The sequence below is a fragment of the Lolium perenne genome, chromosome 5 (assembly GCF_019359855.2).
Source record: "Lolium perenne isolate Kyuss_39 chromosome 5, Kyuss_2.0, whole genome shotgun sequence".
Lineage (NCBI taxonomy): Eukaryota > Viridiplantae > Streptophyta > Magnoliopsida > Poales > Poaceae > Lolium > Lolium perenne.
Window position 1 is genome coordinate 66,112,845 of NC_067248.2, and position 18,777 is coordinate 66,131,621.

General features: G+C 46.8%; 1 protein-coding gene across 1 annotated transcript; it reads right to left on the reverse strand.

Annotated features, from left to right (window-relative positions):
- Positions 1 to 15,193: 15,193 nt before the first annotated feature.
- LOC127299389 (uncharacterized) lies at positions 15,194 to 17,080 on the reverse strand. The gene is made up of 3 exons (XM_051329345.2): positions 16,127 to 17,080; positions 15,791 to 16,003; positions 15,194 to 15,653 (listed from the first exon to the last, which is right to left on the reverse strand). Exons 1-3 carry the CDS (start codon positions 16,997 to 16,999, stop codon positions 15,426 to 15,428), a joined length of 1,314 nt encoding a protein of 437 aa, XP_051185305.1. The 5' UTR covers positions 17,000 to 17,080; the 3' UTR covers positions 15,194 to 15,425.
- Between the last annotated feature and the right edge of the window lie 1,697 nt (positions 17,081 to 18,777).

Here is an 18,777-nt window from a genome sequence, read left to right on the forward strand (position 1 = left end):
CATGCTAAGGCATCACTGGCATCAAGTCATGAACCATTTAATTAAACAATTGCATCACAGATAAATGAATAGAGCTCCATAATTATATCCAGAGCACTGGCACTTGCCAAAGGCAAGGATCATCACAGAATGATCAAGCCAAGGGCCATCCATGGCATATACACGAAAGGAATATTATACAGAGCAGCAACAGGAGTTACTAAAATCACACAGAGCATCACAGCATGCTCATGAGCAAGAGACCATGAGTTGCAACAGTCAGCTACAGAGCACAATAGCATAGCACAGCAGCCAGAATCTATAGCAATTGCACAGCAGCAGCATACGCATGGCAACAGCAACGAGCATAGCAGCATACGCACAGGCAGAGCAAGCAAGCAACATCACGGCACGGCCACACCTCTGTGAGTAGAGGCAGGCCAGTGACCAAGCTAGGAGAAGGAAGAGAGGAAGCAGAGCAAGGAGAAGAAGAGGGGTGGCGCACTTACCGTGGTCGAGTACACAGGCACGGCCATGGCGACCAAGGCGGCGCACGCCGGAGCGCGGCGGCGCCAGGCCAAGCCAGGCCATGGCGGCACCGTGGCAACACCCGCACCACGGCGGCGAAGCCAGGGCGGAGTCCAAGCACCAGAAGCGTCGGCGGCGACGAGCTCGCCACAGCACGCCACGGTAGGAGAGCAGAGGCGATGGGAACGAGTCGGGGAAGCGGCGAAGCACAGATCGGTGCGGAAGATCTGAAGCGCCGTTGAACGGCGGATCAGATGCACCGCATCTCGCCGGCGGCGATGGCCGGAGTCGGCCGGATCAATCCGGCGAAGGGGGCGGCGACGCGCGCGTGCCAGAGCGAGTGGGGAATTAGGGTTAGGACGAGCGGCGCGTGGTGAGGGAGTGAGAGACCGACCGCTCGGGTCGGTTGGACCCGAGCTGGTCTAGCCAAACCACTGGGCTCCACTGACAGGTGGGCCCAGGGGCAAAACAGACTTTTCCAAATTTCATTAAAAACCAGGAAATTGGAAATTCAATAGAAAATTCATAAAAGCTCTAAAAAAATAATTAAAAATATGAAAATTAATCAGCATAAAATTCCCTATCTAAATAAAATATAAAAGAGAATTTTTGAAGATAATCAAGAATAAGTCTTAATATGATGATTTAAATAATCATTTAAATCACATATTATTTTCTATAATCAAAATTAAGACCATTAATAAATTTGGACCTCAAAAACACCTTGACAACATTTCAAGGTTGTATTTTATTTTGAAAACATGTATCCCCAAATTATTCTTAGTATTAACCTCTTACATGAAATAATAATGACATCGGAAGGGGGGAACAAACCCTAAAAATGGAATCATGCATAATTGCTTCTTTAACCATTGCCCTTATCGGACAATGATGCTATTTTTCAGAACAAGAGGACAAGGGTCAGTCCACACCATCCAACTGCAACACTTTGCAGTATTCAGGCAAGTTCATCGCTTGCTCATGTCATTTGAGTATTTTTATCAAATTACTTGCAAAGTACTATGTTTATTACTATTGCATAAAAAGCAAAACCACTATTTTCATAACTATGAATATGACTATGTGGTGGGCAATGGAACCATGGATTGTGTTGATATGGTGGAGGTTCCATTGCAAGGGTTTATATCCATCTAGGATTAAACAACAAATGTCGTCCAGTGATTCTTGTGCCGTATAAACCGTGTTCACCATAAGATCTGGAATGGGACGGTATAGTCGATTGTGTTTCCACCTCTTGTACATCAACGGACTCGCTTTACCGTAGACACTTGTTATCCAAAGGTGCATTTGGTGGCTGGGGAAGCCTAAAGTCCCCACGGCTTTGTCCGTAGACACTTGTAGCCCGAGGAGCATTTGGTGGCTGGGGAAGCCTAAAGTCCCCACGGTATTGCGGTCTATGATGGGTTGCATCTACCGGCGTAGGAGTGTATGGTAGAGCCCTGCATTGTCGTCGTGGTCGGGGTCCACCCTGAAATTTATGGGAATAATGGGACCGGCGTGGACCCAGGGTCGGGGAATGCAACAACGGGTGGGTGTGCGAGGTAGCGGAGGAACATGATTGACTATGACCTTATACCGGGCCTCACACCAAAGGAAGTGTGGACGGGAAAGCTGCCCGGTTGGCACCAAGGTTAAGATCTCTTATGGGTAAAGAAACACACCTCTGCAGAGTGTAACGAATCGTGACAGTCACTCCTTGTTCCGGGATTTGGAACTGCGAACGCTGCCGGAAAGGAACTCCATGAAGTTCTAGTCAACCGGTGAAGGCTGACGGACATAGTTCTTCTGAATAAAAACAACCTTTTGAAGAAATGGTTATCAAAACTTGCATGATATCAGACATTCTGGTCTGGTGTCGTAGTTAGAGCATTAAACACCTCTTTCCTAATATGAACTTGTTGAGTACGCTCGTACTCATACCACTCTTAAATCACCTGCTTAGATTGTCTGAACCATCTGGAGGAGGACAACGACAACCCTGAAGGAGCCGACATCATCGGCTATGAAGAACCTGACCTCTCAGGAGGTGTTGAAGGTGTAGACTATCTGATAGTCTACGGAAGCGGAGAGGGATCCGGAGGAGCACAGTCTTAGAACCAGACATAGTAGTAGTAGTACCGAGTAGTCCGAACTTCTAGTATTTAGCTGCTCGCGGGAATAAATGTATAACCTAGTAAGCCTTCTATATTGTAAGCTTAGTCGGGTTCGCCTCGAACCCAGGAGTAAACCTCTTTGGACCCAGGAGGAGCTCCAAGTTGATATGTACATATGGTTTGTAATAATGTATGAATGAATTTGGACCTGCTATGTTCTGTTGTACTACTCTGAGGGATGTAACATTTGCGGATTGGTACTTCGCGAATGTTATATCAACGACTGGCATACTACAACATGCAGTGGTATGCAGGGTCACCACAGTTGGTATCAGAGCAAAAGCTTTGACCTTAGGTTGGAACCTAGTAAATGGGACGAAAACGTTAGGAGTCAAATAGGACTAGTAAAGAATTCTCTAAAAATATGGTGTATATTCACTTGAGAATACAACAATCATATGTTTTAGTGCGATAATTCTTTATTATCTCTATTATGATGCATTATTAATACTAATCTTATATTCTCTCTATTTCTACAGCCAACAATGGCAAGTTCACGCCCGGGACGAAATGTGAAAGTGAAGACTTCAAACTTGAGTGAATACGACGGAGGACTTGCAGACATCCTACGGGCCATGTTACTTGAATTGGGGTGCGATCCCCAAATCCAAGCGACGAAATACTGGTTCTATGATGGACCAGTATTGGCAAAGTGTAGAGTAGGGCTACGACTTCCCGAATCTTTGGGAATGAGCGTAGTTATGCCCGCAGGAGAAGCCCGAACCATCAACACAGCCTATCATATTGCTGTTATGAGAGCCATAACAGACATCCGGGAACATAAGACGAAAGAGCTTATGGGTTCCGAATTCACCCACATTCCTCACCTTGAGGAAGAGGAAGACCTCATGCTGGACCATTTTAAATACGCCAGACGCAAACCAGCCGAAGCGGCAAAATACATGGACAATAGCCGTAACTTGCTATCATTGTTATTTCAGTTGAACCGTCATTTGACGGGAGCAATTGATACAATGCTAGAAGAGTTCACTGAACCCAAGGAGGACAGTAGGGGGAAAGAACCTATGGAGAATGTGGTGCAGACACCAGTTTATTCAGCTGGTGACTACATCAGTATTGATCCACTTGCACGTGAAACTACACCTGCTACACCTGGGAACTACCTGAGTAGTTCCTATGGGGGATACGAGGGCGGAGAGGAATCCCGGAAACATGCAGCGTTCCGAGACTCCTATTGAGAATTCCAGGGGTTGGCGTTGGGGATGTGATACTGGAACCCATAGTACTACTGAGTATTATGGTGGGGAGATGAATGATGACGCAACAACCCAGAACCAGAGCTATCCTAGTAATGAAGGAGTGGATGAAGGATATCCGACCCAAGTTGAGACGGGTATGGGTTTTGGTAACCCTTATGGTGTGGCTACAGGAGAGTACACCCGATGGGTGGACTATGATGCACTCAATGATCAGTTTGTGAACACTGATTTCTCCTTAGGATCATCATCGGATTCAGATTACAAGCCAACGGGGAGACCTTATGTTCCAGGGTCTATCAGGAGGACGACACATTCGACCGGGTGGAAGCCTGGGATGTACCGGGAGTGAAGCACGACTAGAGTCCACCAAAGGAGGCGAGGCTATAATACACTAGTACCATGTGTATTATAGTTTGTAATATTTGTATAAATTTGTACATATACTTTAATAAGTGAGTTTGCATACTCACATCGCTACTGAGTATTGTAATAAGACCACTTATGTATGTATATACAGCGTATATGTTTTGTATGATTTGGATTTGCTTCTTGATTTCCATTGCGTGACTAGTTCTGTGCACAATGTTGAGCTCAGAAAACTTGCGCATGGAGTAATTATGAGTATCATCTTGTGTTGCAGAACTAGGGGGACATGTCGGGAACGTCGGGTGAGGAGAGTGAAGAACAGCGCATTGAGCGCGAGGCCAGACAGAAGGCGGAGGCTGATGAAACAGCCAGGACTCAGTTTCCACCACCACCACCACCCATGACGCAGCAGAACTTTGTCCAGTACATGCAGATGCTGGAAGAGAGACAGCGTGTGACGCTGGAGCAGCAGAATAGATTCTTCCAAGAGCTGCTGCAACAGAACAGAGCTGAGAGACATGAGAACCAGGGAGTCACTTTGGCAGACTTCCAGAACACAAAGCCAATATCTTTTGCTTACGCGCCTGAGCCAATGGACGCGGAAGACTGGCTTATGGACACCGAGCGAAAGCTCAATACTGTTGGTTGCAACGATCTGGAGAAGGTCCGTTATGCTACGCACTTGTTGTGTGGACCTGCCGCATCATGGTGGGACAATATAGTAGCCGTGTATCCGGCAGAGAAAGTATTTACCTGGGAAGAGTTCAAGAGGAAGTTCAGGGAATCCAATGTCCCTGAAAGTATTGTGGAGTTAAAGCGTCGAGAATTTGAGAGTCTTGAGCAGAAGGACAATGCTATTCTGACTTATGTCAGAGAGTTCTCAAAGTTGTCTCGGTATGCCGTTGAGGAGGTCAATACCGAGGACAAGAAGAAGAAGAGGTTCTTGCGGGGATTAAGTCCCCAGTTTAAGGTACAACTCCGAATGATGAGAGCAACAGAGTTCCAGGAGTTGGTGGATGCAGCCATCACCTTGGAAGATGACTTCAAGCAACTGCAGGAAGAGAAGCGGAAGAAGGCCAAATATGAGCCTAAGAGGTTTGGCAGCAATAAGCCAAACATGAGTTTGAGTTTTAAACCAAGGTACAACAACAACAACAACAACTATAACAGAAGGAACCAAGGATTTCAGCAAGGAAACCAAATTAGTTGCCGACTCTGTGGAAAGCCAGGACATCTTTCCAAAGATTGCAAAAAACCAAGGATAATATGCTTTGGCTGCCGAGAGGAAGGGCACATGTTGAAGGATTGCCCTAAGAGAAAGAATGGAGGAGGTCAGTCAGGAGGAGGAGGAAGCCGAGGAGGTAATACCGGAGGGAGCTGGAAGAATAAGAAGCCCTTCGGCAAGCTGAACTGTACCAGTCTGGAGGAGGTGGTCAACTCTGACCAGGCGGTGATAGGTACGCTCCAGATACTCACTCATCCTGGCAAAGTACTTTTTGATACTGGTGCAACTACCTCATTCATTTCCCAGCAATTCATCATCAAACATGGGATTAGATGCAATAAATTAGATAAACCCATAACCATACTCTCTGCGGGGGGAACGATATTAGTAACCCACACTAAACCTGGACAAGTCATCATGATCAATAAGTGTGCGTTTGACGCAGACCTGTTCATTTTACCGATGAAGGACATTGATGTCATTCTTGGTATGAACTGGTTAGAGGAAAATGGCGCACTTATAGATTGTACCCACAAAACAGTATCCTTGAAAAGCCCAGGTGGAGATAGAATCATTTATCAAGGAGATAAGCATACTCAGATTGAAGTGGAGTTAAGGCTGAACAGCATGAAGGAGGTGAAGTTAGAAGATATTCCAGTAGTCAATGAATTCCAAGATGTATTCCCTAAGGAATTACCTGGAATGCCACCAGATAGGGAGATAGGATTTACTATCGACCTAATTCCAGGAACAGCACCCATTGCTAAAGCACCATACAAGATGGGGCCAAAAGAGTTGAAGGAACTCAAGGAACAATTGGATGACCTAGAACAAAAAGGATTCATACAGGAGAGTGTCTCACCATGGGGATCACCTGTGATCTTCGTGGATAAAAGAGATGGAGGTCGACGGATGTGCGGAGACTACAGGAATTTGAACAATGTTACAATCAAGAACAAGTATCCACTTCCTAGAATCCAAGATCTTTTTGATCAAGTTAGAGGCGCGGGAGTCTTTTCCAAGATTGATCTAAGATCCGGTTATCACCAGATAAAGATTAAGAAGGAAGACGTTCCGAAAACAGCCTTTGTCTCGAGATACGGACATCATGAGTATCTCGTAGTACCTTTTGGACTAACCAATGCCCCAGCAATATTCATGAATCTCATGAATAAGATCTTTATGCCATGTCTTGACAAGTTTGTCATCGTATTCATCGATGATATCTTGATCTATTCCAAGGACAAAGCTGAACATGCTGAACATCTTAGGATAGTGTTGCAAACACTAAGGGAACACCAACTGTACGCCAAGTTCAGTAAGTGTGAGTTTTGGCTTGATCAAGTAGAATTTCTTGGTCATGTCATTAGCAAGGATGGGATAGCAGTAAACCCAAGCAAAGTAGCCTCAGTTCTGGACTGGGAAGCACCCAAGAATGTCAAGGAAATCCGAGGATTCTTGGGAATGGCAGGATACTATCGAAGATTCATTGAAGGATTCTCCAAGATAGCAGGACCAATGACCAAGCTGCTTAGGAAGAACACACCTTTTGTGTGGTCTGATGAGTGTGAGAAGAGTTTTCAAACCCTGAAAGAAAAACTCACCACAGCACCGGTGTTAGCAGTTCCGGAAGATGGCAAGGATTACACCGTGTACTGCGATGCATCCAAACATGGTTTGGGATGTGTACTCATGCAGGACCGAAAAGTAATATCTTATGGATCAAGGCAACTCAGACCTCATGAAGTGAACTATCCAACTCATGACTTAGAATTAGCAGCGGTTGTTTTTGCCCTTAAGACTTGGAGACATTTTCTTTATGGAGCCAAGTGTGAGCTCTATACTGATCATAAGAGTCTCAAGTACTTCTTCACTCAAAAGGAACTCAATATGAGGCAGAAAAGATGGCTCGAGTTGATCAAGGACTATGATCTAACCATCAACTATACTCCAGGAAAGGCTAATGTTGTAGCAGATGCCTTGAGTAGAAAGAGTACTGGCGGACTAGAACCAGAAATTTCACCAGAGTTGAAGAAGGAAATAAGCCAAGCCCAAATACAACTTTGGGAGAAAGAAGCTCACGAAGGACTATCCGCGTTACAAGTAGCTGATGAGATGAATGTCAACCTCAAGAATGAAATAATCATGGGCCAACTAGATGATCCATTCATCGTGGAGGAGATGAGGAGGATTGACGAAGGAAGACCATCAGAATTTCACCGTGGAGAGATGGGATCATTATGGTTCCAGAAGAGGATATGTGTTCCGGATATTGCCGAGATCAAGGAAGTAATACTCCGGGAAGCTCATCAAACACCTTATTCCATTCATCCGGGAAGTACGAAGATGTACATGGATCTAAAGGAGCTATTCTGGTGGAACAACATGAAGAGAGAAATAGCACAGTATGTGGCTGAATGTCATACTTGCCAAAGAGTAAAGGCCGAACATCAGAGTCCGGCAGGAAAGTTACAACCTTTACCTATTCCAGAATGGAAATGGGAGGAGATAGGAATGGATTTCATCACCGGACTACCCATGACCAATAAAAAGAAGGACATGATATGGGTAATCGTGGACCGGTTGACGAAAAGTGCACACTTCTTAGCGGTAAATCAGCAAGACAAAGGAGAGAAACTCATCGATCTTTACATCAAAGAGATCGTGAGTAAACATGGAGTGCCCAAGAAGATCGTGTCAGATCGAGGATCCGTGTTCACATCAGCATTCTGGAAACAACTACATGAAGCTTTAGGATCCAAGCTGGACTATAGTACCGCCTATCATCCCCAGACAGGTGGACAAACCGAGAGAACTAACCAGATCCTAGAGGACATGCTTAGGGCTTGTGCCCTAGATTTCGGAGGATCTTGGGAAGAACATTTACCATTAGCAGAGTTTTCCTACAACAATAGTTATCAAAGCAGTATCAAGATGGCACCATTCGAAGCTCTGTATGGAAGAAAGTGTAGATCACTGATATGCTGGTATGAAGCTGGATCAAGCAAGGAGTTCAACCCAGATTATGTCAAGGAAAAGCAACACATCATTGACATCATAAGAGATAGACTTAAGATTGCTCAAAGTCGACAGAAGAGCTATGCAGACCAAAAGAGAAGGACTTGGGAGCCACAAGTTGGAGATATGGTATATCTTAAGGTGAGTCCAATGAAAGGTCTACAGAGATTCGGAGTGAAAGGAAAGTTGAGCCCTAGGTACATTGGACCTTTCAAGATACTGAGCCAGAACCGAGGTTTAGCATTTGAATTGGATCTACCAGGAAGGCTAGCACAAGTTCACAATGTATTCCATGTGTCACAACTTCGGAAATGTTTGAAGACCCCAGATGAACCAATATCACATGATGAGCTTGAGTTACAACCAGACCTGACATATATCGAGAAGCCAGCCAAGATTCTCGAGGAGAGCTGGAAACAACTCAGAAATAAGGCGATCAAGTATTGCAAGATACAATGGAAGCATCATCCCGAGAGGGAGGCCACCTGGGAAAAAGAGGAGGATCTGAGGAAAACATACCCCGAGCTGTTCAGGTATTACAACTACAACTTCGGGACGAAGTTTTCTTTAAGGGGGAAAGGCTGTAATGTCCCAGGTTTAGTGACGATCGAGGGGTAGATTTTAGAAAGGGATGTGCATTGCATAGTAAATTCTGGGGAAATTTCGCGCTTTTAAACAAAAACTACATCGAAGGGGGACAAGTTTCTCTCTCGACACCTTACAGGGTTAGGGTTTCGAGAGTGCGACAAACTTGTATCTCACTTCATTAGTTTAGGGTTTTGAGAAGAGAGGGGAGAGTTTACTTGATTGGATTTTAAATGATATGACATGGTTGAATTCTAACCAAGGTTGAATTTGAATTTCAAATTCAAACATTAAATAATTACCTTAAATAATTCAATTGAGGAAATTCATTAAGTATAAAAAATCAATAATAAACAAGATGAACAATTATAATAAAATGGAGCTCATGAGGGAAAACCTTGAGCTTTATTGAATAACACACAAGATACATTGTTTTTACATTATTCATAATAAATGAATTACAACACATTACATAAATAGGCAGAATAGAAGAAAGAAAAATAAAGAAAAATTACAAGTTAATGATCCTAGTCTAAATTCTACAAGATCATCTTCATTTAATCTTGAACTTGAAGAATTCCAAATCCATTTTGAGCCATGATTGATCCCTGCACAAAAACACAACAAAGAGAAGTTATGCCAAGTGGCAAAGCCACTTGGCAAGTTAGAAATCAAATGGAAAGGTGGATTGAGCAGATAAGCTCAATGTGGCCGAGCTGATCCGGGCCAAAGTCAAGTTCCAGGACCAAGTGCACAGCACTTGACAACACACACACACAGCCTGCTCACAGGGCTGTGTGCATGCTGCACACACACTCAGTGAGTCACAAGGGTGGCAAGCAGGAGCTGTCGACCAGTGATGCAAGAGAGCACCATATATAAACTTTCCAGAAGCAAACCCTAGCTCATTCATCGACAGGCTTCACTGGTAAGAACACAAGAACTCAAGAACACATGAACAGCTACTGCTGTTCAATCTGCTCACTCACAACCACACTGAATCAAGCCTCACAAGATCACCAGGAGGAGCAGGGCAAGTAAATCAACCACAAGAACAACACAGAAGCAATCCTCTACACCAACACTCATTTTCTAGGAGCTGGAGTGAGGTATAAACAAGATCAACCTGAGCAAAACTCTGTTTTGCTCATAAATAAGCATGTGCATAACACATACACAAGCCAGAGGGTATGGTTACCCTGTGTGAATCATCATTTGGTGATCAAACCATTTGATGCTGGCAAAAGGGGATTTAAGCCAGAAGAAATCATCCCAGGGAAGAAATGGTCAAACCCACTGTGTTAACACTGAGGTAAACCAAAGCATCCAGCAGGGGAAAGATTCACAGCTAGCCTACCCAACTCACCTAGCACTACATGGTTTGCCAACCATCAGATAGATAGGCACTTGTGCCTATTCTAGTTTGTCAACAGCAAAGAGCACTGGAAATCCAACATGGATTGCCCAGAGGTTTATCCACCAAGCCACAACAAGCCACAGAAGGGGGGAGCTACCCTTGGCAGCATCACAGTGCTGCCAGGGCTACCTCAACCCACAAGCCAACACTTAGAACCACCACATCATCACCAGATTGGTTCAGTAGTGGGCTATGGTACCCAACCAGTGGTTGGCATCCATATAGCCCTAATAAATTCATTGAAATGATCATCACTGAATCACAGTTCACATCATTTATCCATATAATCAAGCAAGGACAAACAGATAAATGAAACAGACAAGCAATTGATGCCCCAGGGCTTTGCAGTGATCCAATGGACCACTGCAAGCAACAGCAGTTGTTTAAACCAGCACCAGCACATACCAGAGCAAACCTGTGTGACACACACACATCACAGGTTGTGTAGCATGAAGCACAGACACAACACATCAGCATTTACAAGCAAACCGATGATCATATGATCATCGGTGTTGGCTAGAGCATGCCAGAGCATGCTAAGGCATCACTGGCATCAAGTCATGAACCATTTAATTAAACAATTGCATCACAGATAAATGAATAGAGCTCCATAATTATATCCAGAGCACTGGCACTTGCCAAAGGCAAGGATCATCACAGAATGATCAAGCCAAGGGCCATCCATGGCATATACACGAAAGGAATATTATACAGAGCAGCAGCAGGAGTTACTAAAATCACACAGAGCATCACAGCATGCTCATGAGCAAGAGACCATGAGTTGCAACAGTCAGCTACAGAGCACAATAGCATAGCACAGCAGCCAGAATCTATAGCAATTGCACAGCAGCAGCATACGCATGGCAACAGCAACGAGCATAGCAGCATACGCACAGGCAGAGCAAGCAAGCAACATCACGGCACGGCCACACCTCTGTGAGTAGAGGCAGGCCAGTGACCAAGCTAGGAGAAGGAAGAGAGGAAGCAGAGCAAGGAGAAGAAGAGGGGTGGCGCACTTACCGTGGTCGAGTACACAGGCACGGCCATGGCGACCAAGGCGGCGCACGCCGGAGCGCGGCGGCGCCAGGCCAAGCCAGGCCATGGCGGCACCGTGGCAACACCCGCACCACGGCGGCGAAGCCAGGGCGGAGTCCAAGCACCAGAAGCGTCGGCGGCGACGAGCTCGCCACAGCACGCCACGGTAGGCGAGCAGAGGCGATGGGAACGAGTCGGGGAAGCGGCGAAGCACAGATCGGTGCGGAAGATCTGAAGCGCCGTTGAACGGCGGATCAGATGCACCGCATCTCGCCGGCGGCGATGGCCGGAGTCGGCCGGATCAATCCGGCGAAGGGGGCGGCGACGCGCGCGTCGCCAGAGCGAGTGGGGAATTAGGGTTAGGACGAGCGGCGCGTGGTGAGGGAGTGAGCGACCGACCGCTCGGGTCGGTTGGACCCGAGCTGGTCTAGCCAAACCACTGGGCTCCACTGACAGGTGGGCCCAGGGGCAAAACAGACTTTTCCAAATTTCATTAAAAACCAGGAAATTGTAAATTCAATAGAAAATTCATAAAAGCTCTAAAAAAATAATTAAAAATATGAAAATTAATCAGCATAAAATTCCCTATCTAAATAAAATATAAAAGAGAATTTTTGAAGATAATCAAGAATAAGTCTTAATATGATGATTTAAATAATCATTTAAATCACATATTATTTTCTATAATCAAAATTAAGACCATTAATAAATTTGGACCTCAAAAACACCTTGACAACATTTCAAGGTTGTATTTTATTTTGAAAACATGTATCCCCAAATTATTCTTAGTATTAACCTCTTACATGAAATAATAATGACATCGGAAGGGGGGAACAAACCCTAAAAATGGAATCATGCATAATTGCTTCTTTAACCATTGCCCTTATCGGACAATGATGCTATTTTTCAGAACAAGAGGACAAGGGTCAGTCCACACCATCCAACTGCAACACTTTGCAGTATTCAGGCAAGTTCATCGCTTGCTCATGTCATTTGAGTATTTTTATCAAATTACTTGCAAAGTACTATGTTTATTACTATTGCATAAAAAGCAAAACCACTATTTTCATAACTATGAATATGACTATGTGGTGGGCAATGGAACCATGGATTGTGTTGATATGGTGGAGGTTCCATTGCAAGGGTTTATATCCATCTAGGATTAAACAACAAATGTCGTCCAGTGATTCTTGTGCCGTATAAACCGTGTTCACCATAAGATCTGGAATGGGACGGTATAGTCGATTGTGTTTCCACCTCTTGTACATCAACGGACTCGCTTTACCGTAGACACTTGTTATCCAAAGGTGCATTTGGTGGCTGGGGAAGCCTAAAGTCCCCACGGCTTTGTCCGTAGACACTTGTAGCCCGAGGAGCATTTGGTGGCTGGGGAAGCCTAAAGTCCCCACGGTATTGCGGTCTATGATGGGTTGCATCTACCGGCGTAGGAGTGTATGGTAGAGCCCTGCATTGTCGTCGTGGTCGGGGTCCACCCTGAAATTTATGGGAATAATGGGACCGGCGTGGACCCAGGGTCGGGGAATGCAACAACGGGTGGGTGTGCGAGGTAGCGGAGGAACATGATTGACTATGACCTTATACCGGGCCTCACACCAAAGGAAGTGTGGACGGGAAAGCTGCCCGGTTGGCACCAAGGTTAAGATCTCTTATGGGTAAAGAAACACACCTCTGCAGAGTGTAACGAATCGTGACAGTCACTCCTTGTTCCGGGATTTGGAACTGCGAACGCTGCCGGAAAGGAACTCCATGAAGTTCTAGTCAACCGGTGAAGGCTGACGGACATAGTTCTTCTGAATAAAAACAACCTTTTGAAGAAATGGTTATCAAAACTTGCATGATATCAGACATTCTGGTCTGGTGTCGTAGTTAGAGCATTAAACACCTCTTTCCTAATATGAACTTGTTGAGTACGCTCGTACTCATACCACTCTTAAATCCCCTGCTTAGATTGTCTGAACCATCTGGAGGAGGACAACGACAACCCTGAAGGAGCCGACATCATCGGCTATGAAGAACCTGACCTCTCAGGAGGTGTTGAAGGTGTAGACTATCTGATAGTCTACGGAAGCGGAGAGGGATCCGGAGGAGCACAGTCTTAGAACCAGACATAGTAGTAGTAGTACCGAGTAGTCCGAACTTCTAGTATTTAGCTGCTCGCGGGAATAAATGTATAACCTAGTAAGCCTTCTATATTGTAAGCTTAGTCGGGTTCGCCTCGAACCCAGGAGTAAACCTCTTTGGACCCAGGAGGAGCTCCAAGTTGATATGTACATATGGTTTGTAATAATGTATGAATGAGTTTGGACCTGCTATGTTCTGTTGTACTACTCTGAGGGATGTAACATTTGCGGATTGGTACTTCGCGAATGTTATATCAACGACTGGCATACTACAACATGCAGTGGTATGCAGGGTCACCACAATCTCCCACCCGGCGGCCATGGCGGAGGCTGCAAGAGCACAGGCGGCGCCTCTCCACCGCGGGCTCCCGGACGAGATCGCCATCTAGGAGATCCTCGTCCGCTGCCCTCCCAAATCCCTCCTCCACAGTGGTGCCATCTGCCGCGCCTGGCTTGTGCTTCTTCGTCTACAACCCATCCACTCGTCAGTACGCCCCCTTCCGCTGCTCTGTGGCTTCAGCCTCGCGGTAATGTACCTGCACCCCACCGGTGAGTACCGGCTGCTGCTCTACCCCAACGCGCATGATGAACTGACACTTGGCGATGAATATGGCTGCTACGTTTATGCATTGGGCTCCCGCAGGCCACCGAGGCACATCGGGTGGCCTGACGTGGAGGCGGAGATTCATGCAATTGTTTCTGTCCTTCTCCATGGTGGCCTGCATTGTCACATAGAGCAGTATGAGAGCCATAAGAACATAGTAATGGTGTTTGACACCATGGCCGAGTCGTTCAGGCAGATGCGTGCTCCGGCTGTTCCTGGCGCCGCTAACCTGTTTGAGATTGCTGGAATGCTCGGCATGGCCAACTTTAACGACAAAGTCACAACCATTGATATCTGGATGATGCGAGACTATGACAGCGAGGTATGGGCCTTCAAATACCGGGTTAAACTGCCGGTTGCGGACCTCACCATGCAGTTTGGAGCTATGCATTCCTCGTACCTGGTAGTTTCGTCTTGGGATGATGATCTGCTCATTCTGGCCGCTGGTACGGATCTGCATCGATGGCAAGTTGGTTGCTAGCTTCAATTGTTGTGACTTTGTCGTTAAAGCGATGGCCCAGTTTGACTTTGTCGCAGGAGGCGATGGAGATGCTCTACTAGAGGGGTGTAATACGGCACAGGGATGTAAAGGAGACCGTGGATTCTTAATCAGTTGGCTGAAGATAGAAAGATGGAAACGTGTATTTTTAATCAGTTAAGTAAATTAAATCCACAACCCATGCGGGAGAATAGCTAGTAGCCGGTAAACCTGAAACTTAGATTGACTAAAAATAGAGACCTAAATGGTAAAAATAGAGACCTAAATGGAAAATCTGACCAGTCCGCATGAGATAAGTACACACGTGGCTAACCAATTGATAGAAAATAGAGGATCTACAGTGTCCAAAACGTTTTAGGAGACACTAATTTGATTAGCTTTTATATAGTGTATTATGACATACTCATCTGTTAGATTAGTACCAGCATCCCATGGCAAGGCTATACAACAGGAGCATCTAGCTAAACTCTGGGTAGCTAGGAAACAAAAGGCGATCACGGCTCAGTAATGTAGTTCCGCGCATGATCATCAAGAACCAGTTAACCACTAGACCTCTTAACTAATCCACTGGCACTACCGATCACATGTACAAGTATTGTGAAAGCAAAAGCAGGACACGCCTCAAGACTGCAGATCAACGCTTCCTCTTGCGAGACTGCCACTGCTTCAGGACGAAGTGGACAACATCCACCAGCTTGGCTTTCCTGCCGTCCTTGTTGTTCCACAGCTCTGGCACGGGATAGCGTCCGCTGGGGTTGTACTCGTTGATCTCAAGCAGCGCCTTGGTTACCAAGGCGTAGATTTCTTCACCGTGTTCTTCCTTTAACTTGCAGAGCTTCTCATCCTCCTCCAAGAGAATTTCCTAAATAAGAGGGAAAGAAGGTATGCATTTTCAGGTGGAATTACGGAAGTTTTGTATTAGAGCATGTTAGTAATTTTCCAGAAATTAAGTCATTAAGCCTATCAACATGGATACTAGAGTTTCCACAATTCACATACCTCCAGTTTACCATCCACCGTGACTATCCTAAAAGGATGCCACTGTGGGTTTGCAATTTCTGCTTGCCATTTGGAACAAAGAACAGCAGAGTTTAATTGCGCATCTTCATCTGGTGCACTTGCTCTGTACGCATTCGCAAACGCTCTAGGGTCTATCTCGCCCATCCTTTTGACAACTATATGTGACCGACCATTTGTGAATTTCTGCAAAGCCTGCGATAATGCGGTAGATCCATCGCAAGCAAAATTGAAGGCAAAAATATCGAGATATGTTATAGCTAGAAGTATCAAATGCATGCATCCAGAATCAAAGCCGGCATTGGTTCCTCACTTTACCTCTATGAACGCCTTCCGAGCTTGTTGCAACTCGTCATTGCTGTTTCTTTCCTTTGCAAGCAACGTCTGGTTGAGTGACTCCATTGCTTCCATGTCGTTGTCTTCCTCGCCTGGCTGCTTTCGTCCCGCGTCAAGCTGCTTGGGTGTGGCTTGGATCATTTGATATGGCACAATGTCCATGTTAGATGCCATGTCGAGTGTGGCATCGATCTTCTTGGGTGGTAGCCGGAGGAGCTCCGGCCTCTGGGCCCAGATGAGCCTCTGCAGATACAAGCCGTAGTAGCTCACCATGTCGGCGTCGGCAGCCGCGATGTTATTCTCAATGAGATGCTCCATCTCCGCCATCACTCGGTCCCAGATGAGCACCTTCCAGTCGATCTCATGCGCCCTACCATCCTTCACAGCCCCCAACGCCGCATCCACCAGGCCGCGGTATTTCGTCGGCGCCGGGAAGTACACCTGTCCGAACTCTTGGGCGGCCAAGGCCACGGCAGCAGGATCCACGCCGGCCGGGGGACGGAAAGTAGGCCTTCCCGGCAGGCAGAGCGTCTCGGCGAACGCATCGAGGGAGACCTCGATTTCTTTGCCGCGGACGGAGCTGCGTCCCCCGTTGCAGCCGGGTGTACACTTGTAGTTGGCGACGAGCTCGGCGACTAGGTCGGGTCGCGGCGCGCCGGAGACGGAGAGGTCGAGGCGGACGAAGGCGAGGAGGCAGAGGGCGTGCAGGCCGCGGTCGTGCGCGGCGGACGGGGCCAAGAAGGGCCGGTCGGGGAGGCGGAGGTTCGCGCGGACCCGCTGGAGGCGCTCCATCGATTCTGGGGCCTCCTGTGGGGAAATGTCCGGATCGGCGTCGGTGCGAGCGGTCCCGGCCATTGGAGGAGCTTGAGAGGAGAAGAAGGTAGAGGCGGAGTGGAATGGTCGGGCTCGGCGCGCCGCCCCTTTGCCGGCGGAGGTCGGGAGAGGGCGCTGTATCCGGTTTTCACCGGCCGAAAACTCGGACGAGCTAGCAGAATCCGTAAGATCTTGTTTGGTACTAGTGTTTTAGTGAGAATTAGCGGGAATAATACTCTAGAGTATTGGGTGAATCACTGCTGTCACCCAATTCCCACAAAACCCCATCCCCAATCCACTAGGTAGGGGTAGAGTATTGGGGATTGAAAAAATTACACTAAAAATTTGGGGAAAAGTGGGGATAAGTGAGGATTAAACTCTCTCGTACTCTAGCACCAAACATGCATTAGGGATAAATTGGGGATAAGTTTGGATTTAAAATTTGGAGCGGATTATCCCCGCTAATCCCCACTAAAACTTTAGTACCAAACAAGGCCTAAAGAATATTCTGCTTTACGGGGTGGGGATACGGGTTCTGCTAGCTCGTCCGAGTTTCCGGCCCCTCAAAACAGGGTTTTAGACAGCAATTTGCACAACAATTTTACATCAAACATAGCACATCCAAAATATGTAATGCATAATTCATAGTTTTAACATCACAACGCGATCATTGGAAGTTCCCAAATGTGATCAAGCATCAACGAATCCATCGCCACCGGCGCCACCGCTCGTCGGAGACTCACCTTGAGCACGAGCTTGACGCGCAGCCTTCTTCCTCGCAATGATGTCCGCCTTGGTCTCGTTCCACCACGCCAGCTGATCCTCGTCCATGCCGTCGGTGCGCATCATCATGATTTCCCTCTCCTCGGCCAAGAGCTCCTTCATAGCCTTGGCTTCTTTGGCTGCGATCAGCTTCATGTCAAGCTCGGCCTTCAACTTGGCATCTTCCCTCCTTGCTTGCACATTGGCAAGCTTCACCTCACTCTTCTTGTCGGTGATGAGGAGCTTGGTCTCCAACGTCTTCATCGTCAATGCCTCCTTGGACTTCATGAGTTGATCCAACTTCTCCCGGAAGGTAGCTGCTTCAAGTTCTACCTTGACCCTCTCCTTGGCCTTCTTGTTGCCCTCGGGCTTGCCGGTGTTTCTCCCACTCATGTCCTCCGCTTCATCATCCATGGTGAGAAGTGCCTCCTTCTTGCACTTTGGTTCGTTGTCCAGCAACTTCCACTTAGGAAGATGTTGAAGGATGGAAAAGCAATGTTGAAATTGAAATTCCTTGTTCTTCGAGCCGGCCATGTCCTTGTACCGTTGTTGAGCATACTTGGGCTGCACAACAATAGTATGAGGAGATGTTTCCACATCATCAACACATAATATGGATAGCTTGTGATGTTTCCACATCATCAACACAAGGAAAACTTACATAGTCCTCCGGCACGCATCCACTAGGGGGGTTGTCGGCCACTTGATCCATGGCAGCACTCCAACGAGAACAAGCCGTCTTGATGATGTTCCATCGGCCTTCAAGGGAGCGGTAGGATCTGTCCGCCATGCTCTTCGTGCGAGGCTTCAGCTGGTGGTACCGATCCTCAATGCGCTGCCAATAGCGCTTGCCGCCTTGGTCCACTCCGGTGCACGCATCCATCCCCACCTTGCTCCAAGCACGGACCAAGATGGCGTCTTCGATCTCGATGTAGTTCGCCGTGCGTGGCTTCGGCGTCGACGAAGAACCGGCGGCAGCCGGATCAACCTCAACCACCTCCTCCTCGTCACCCTCATCCTCCTCCACCTCATAAATCTCTTCGACGTTGCACTTCCCA

Bases quoted from the DNA above. Each gene is read 5' to 3' on its own strand.
- LOC127299389 (XM_051329345.2), bottom strand. From the start codon at position 16,999: ATGGCCGGGACCGCTCGCACCGACGCCGATCCGGACATTTCCCCACAG. The intron at 16,004-16,126 runs GTAAAGTGAGGA...GCATTATCGCAG, and splicing joins CTCGGAAGGCGTTCATAGAG to GCTTTGCAGAAATTCACAAA. The intron at 15,654-15,790 runs GTATGTGAATTG...CCTCTTATTTAG, and splicing joins CGGTGGATGGTAAACTGGAG to GAAATTCTCTTGGAGGAGGA.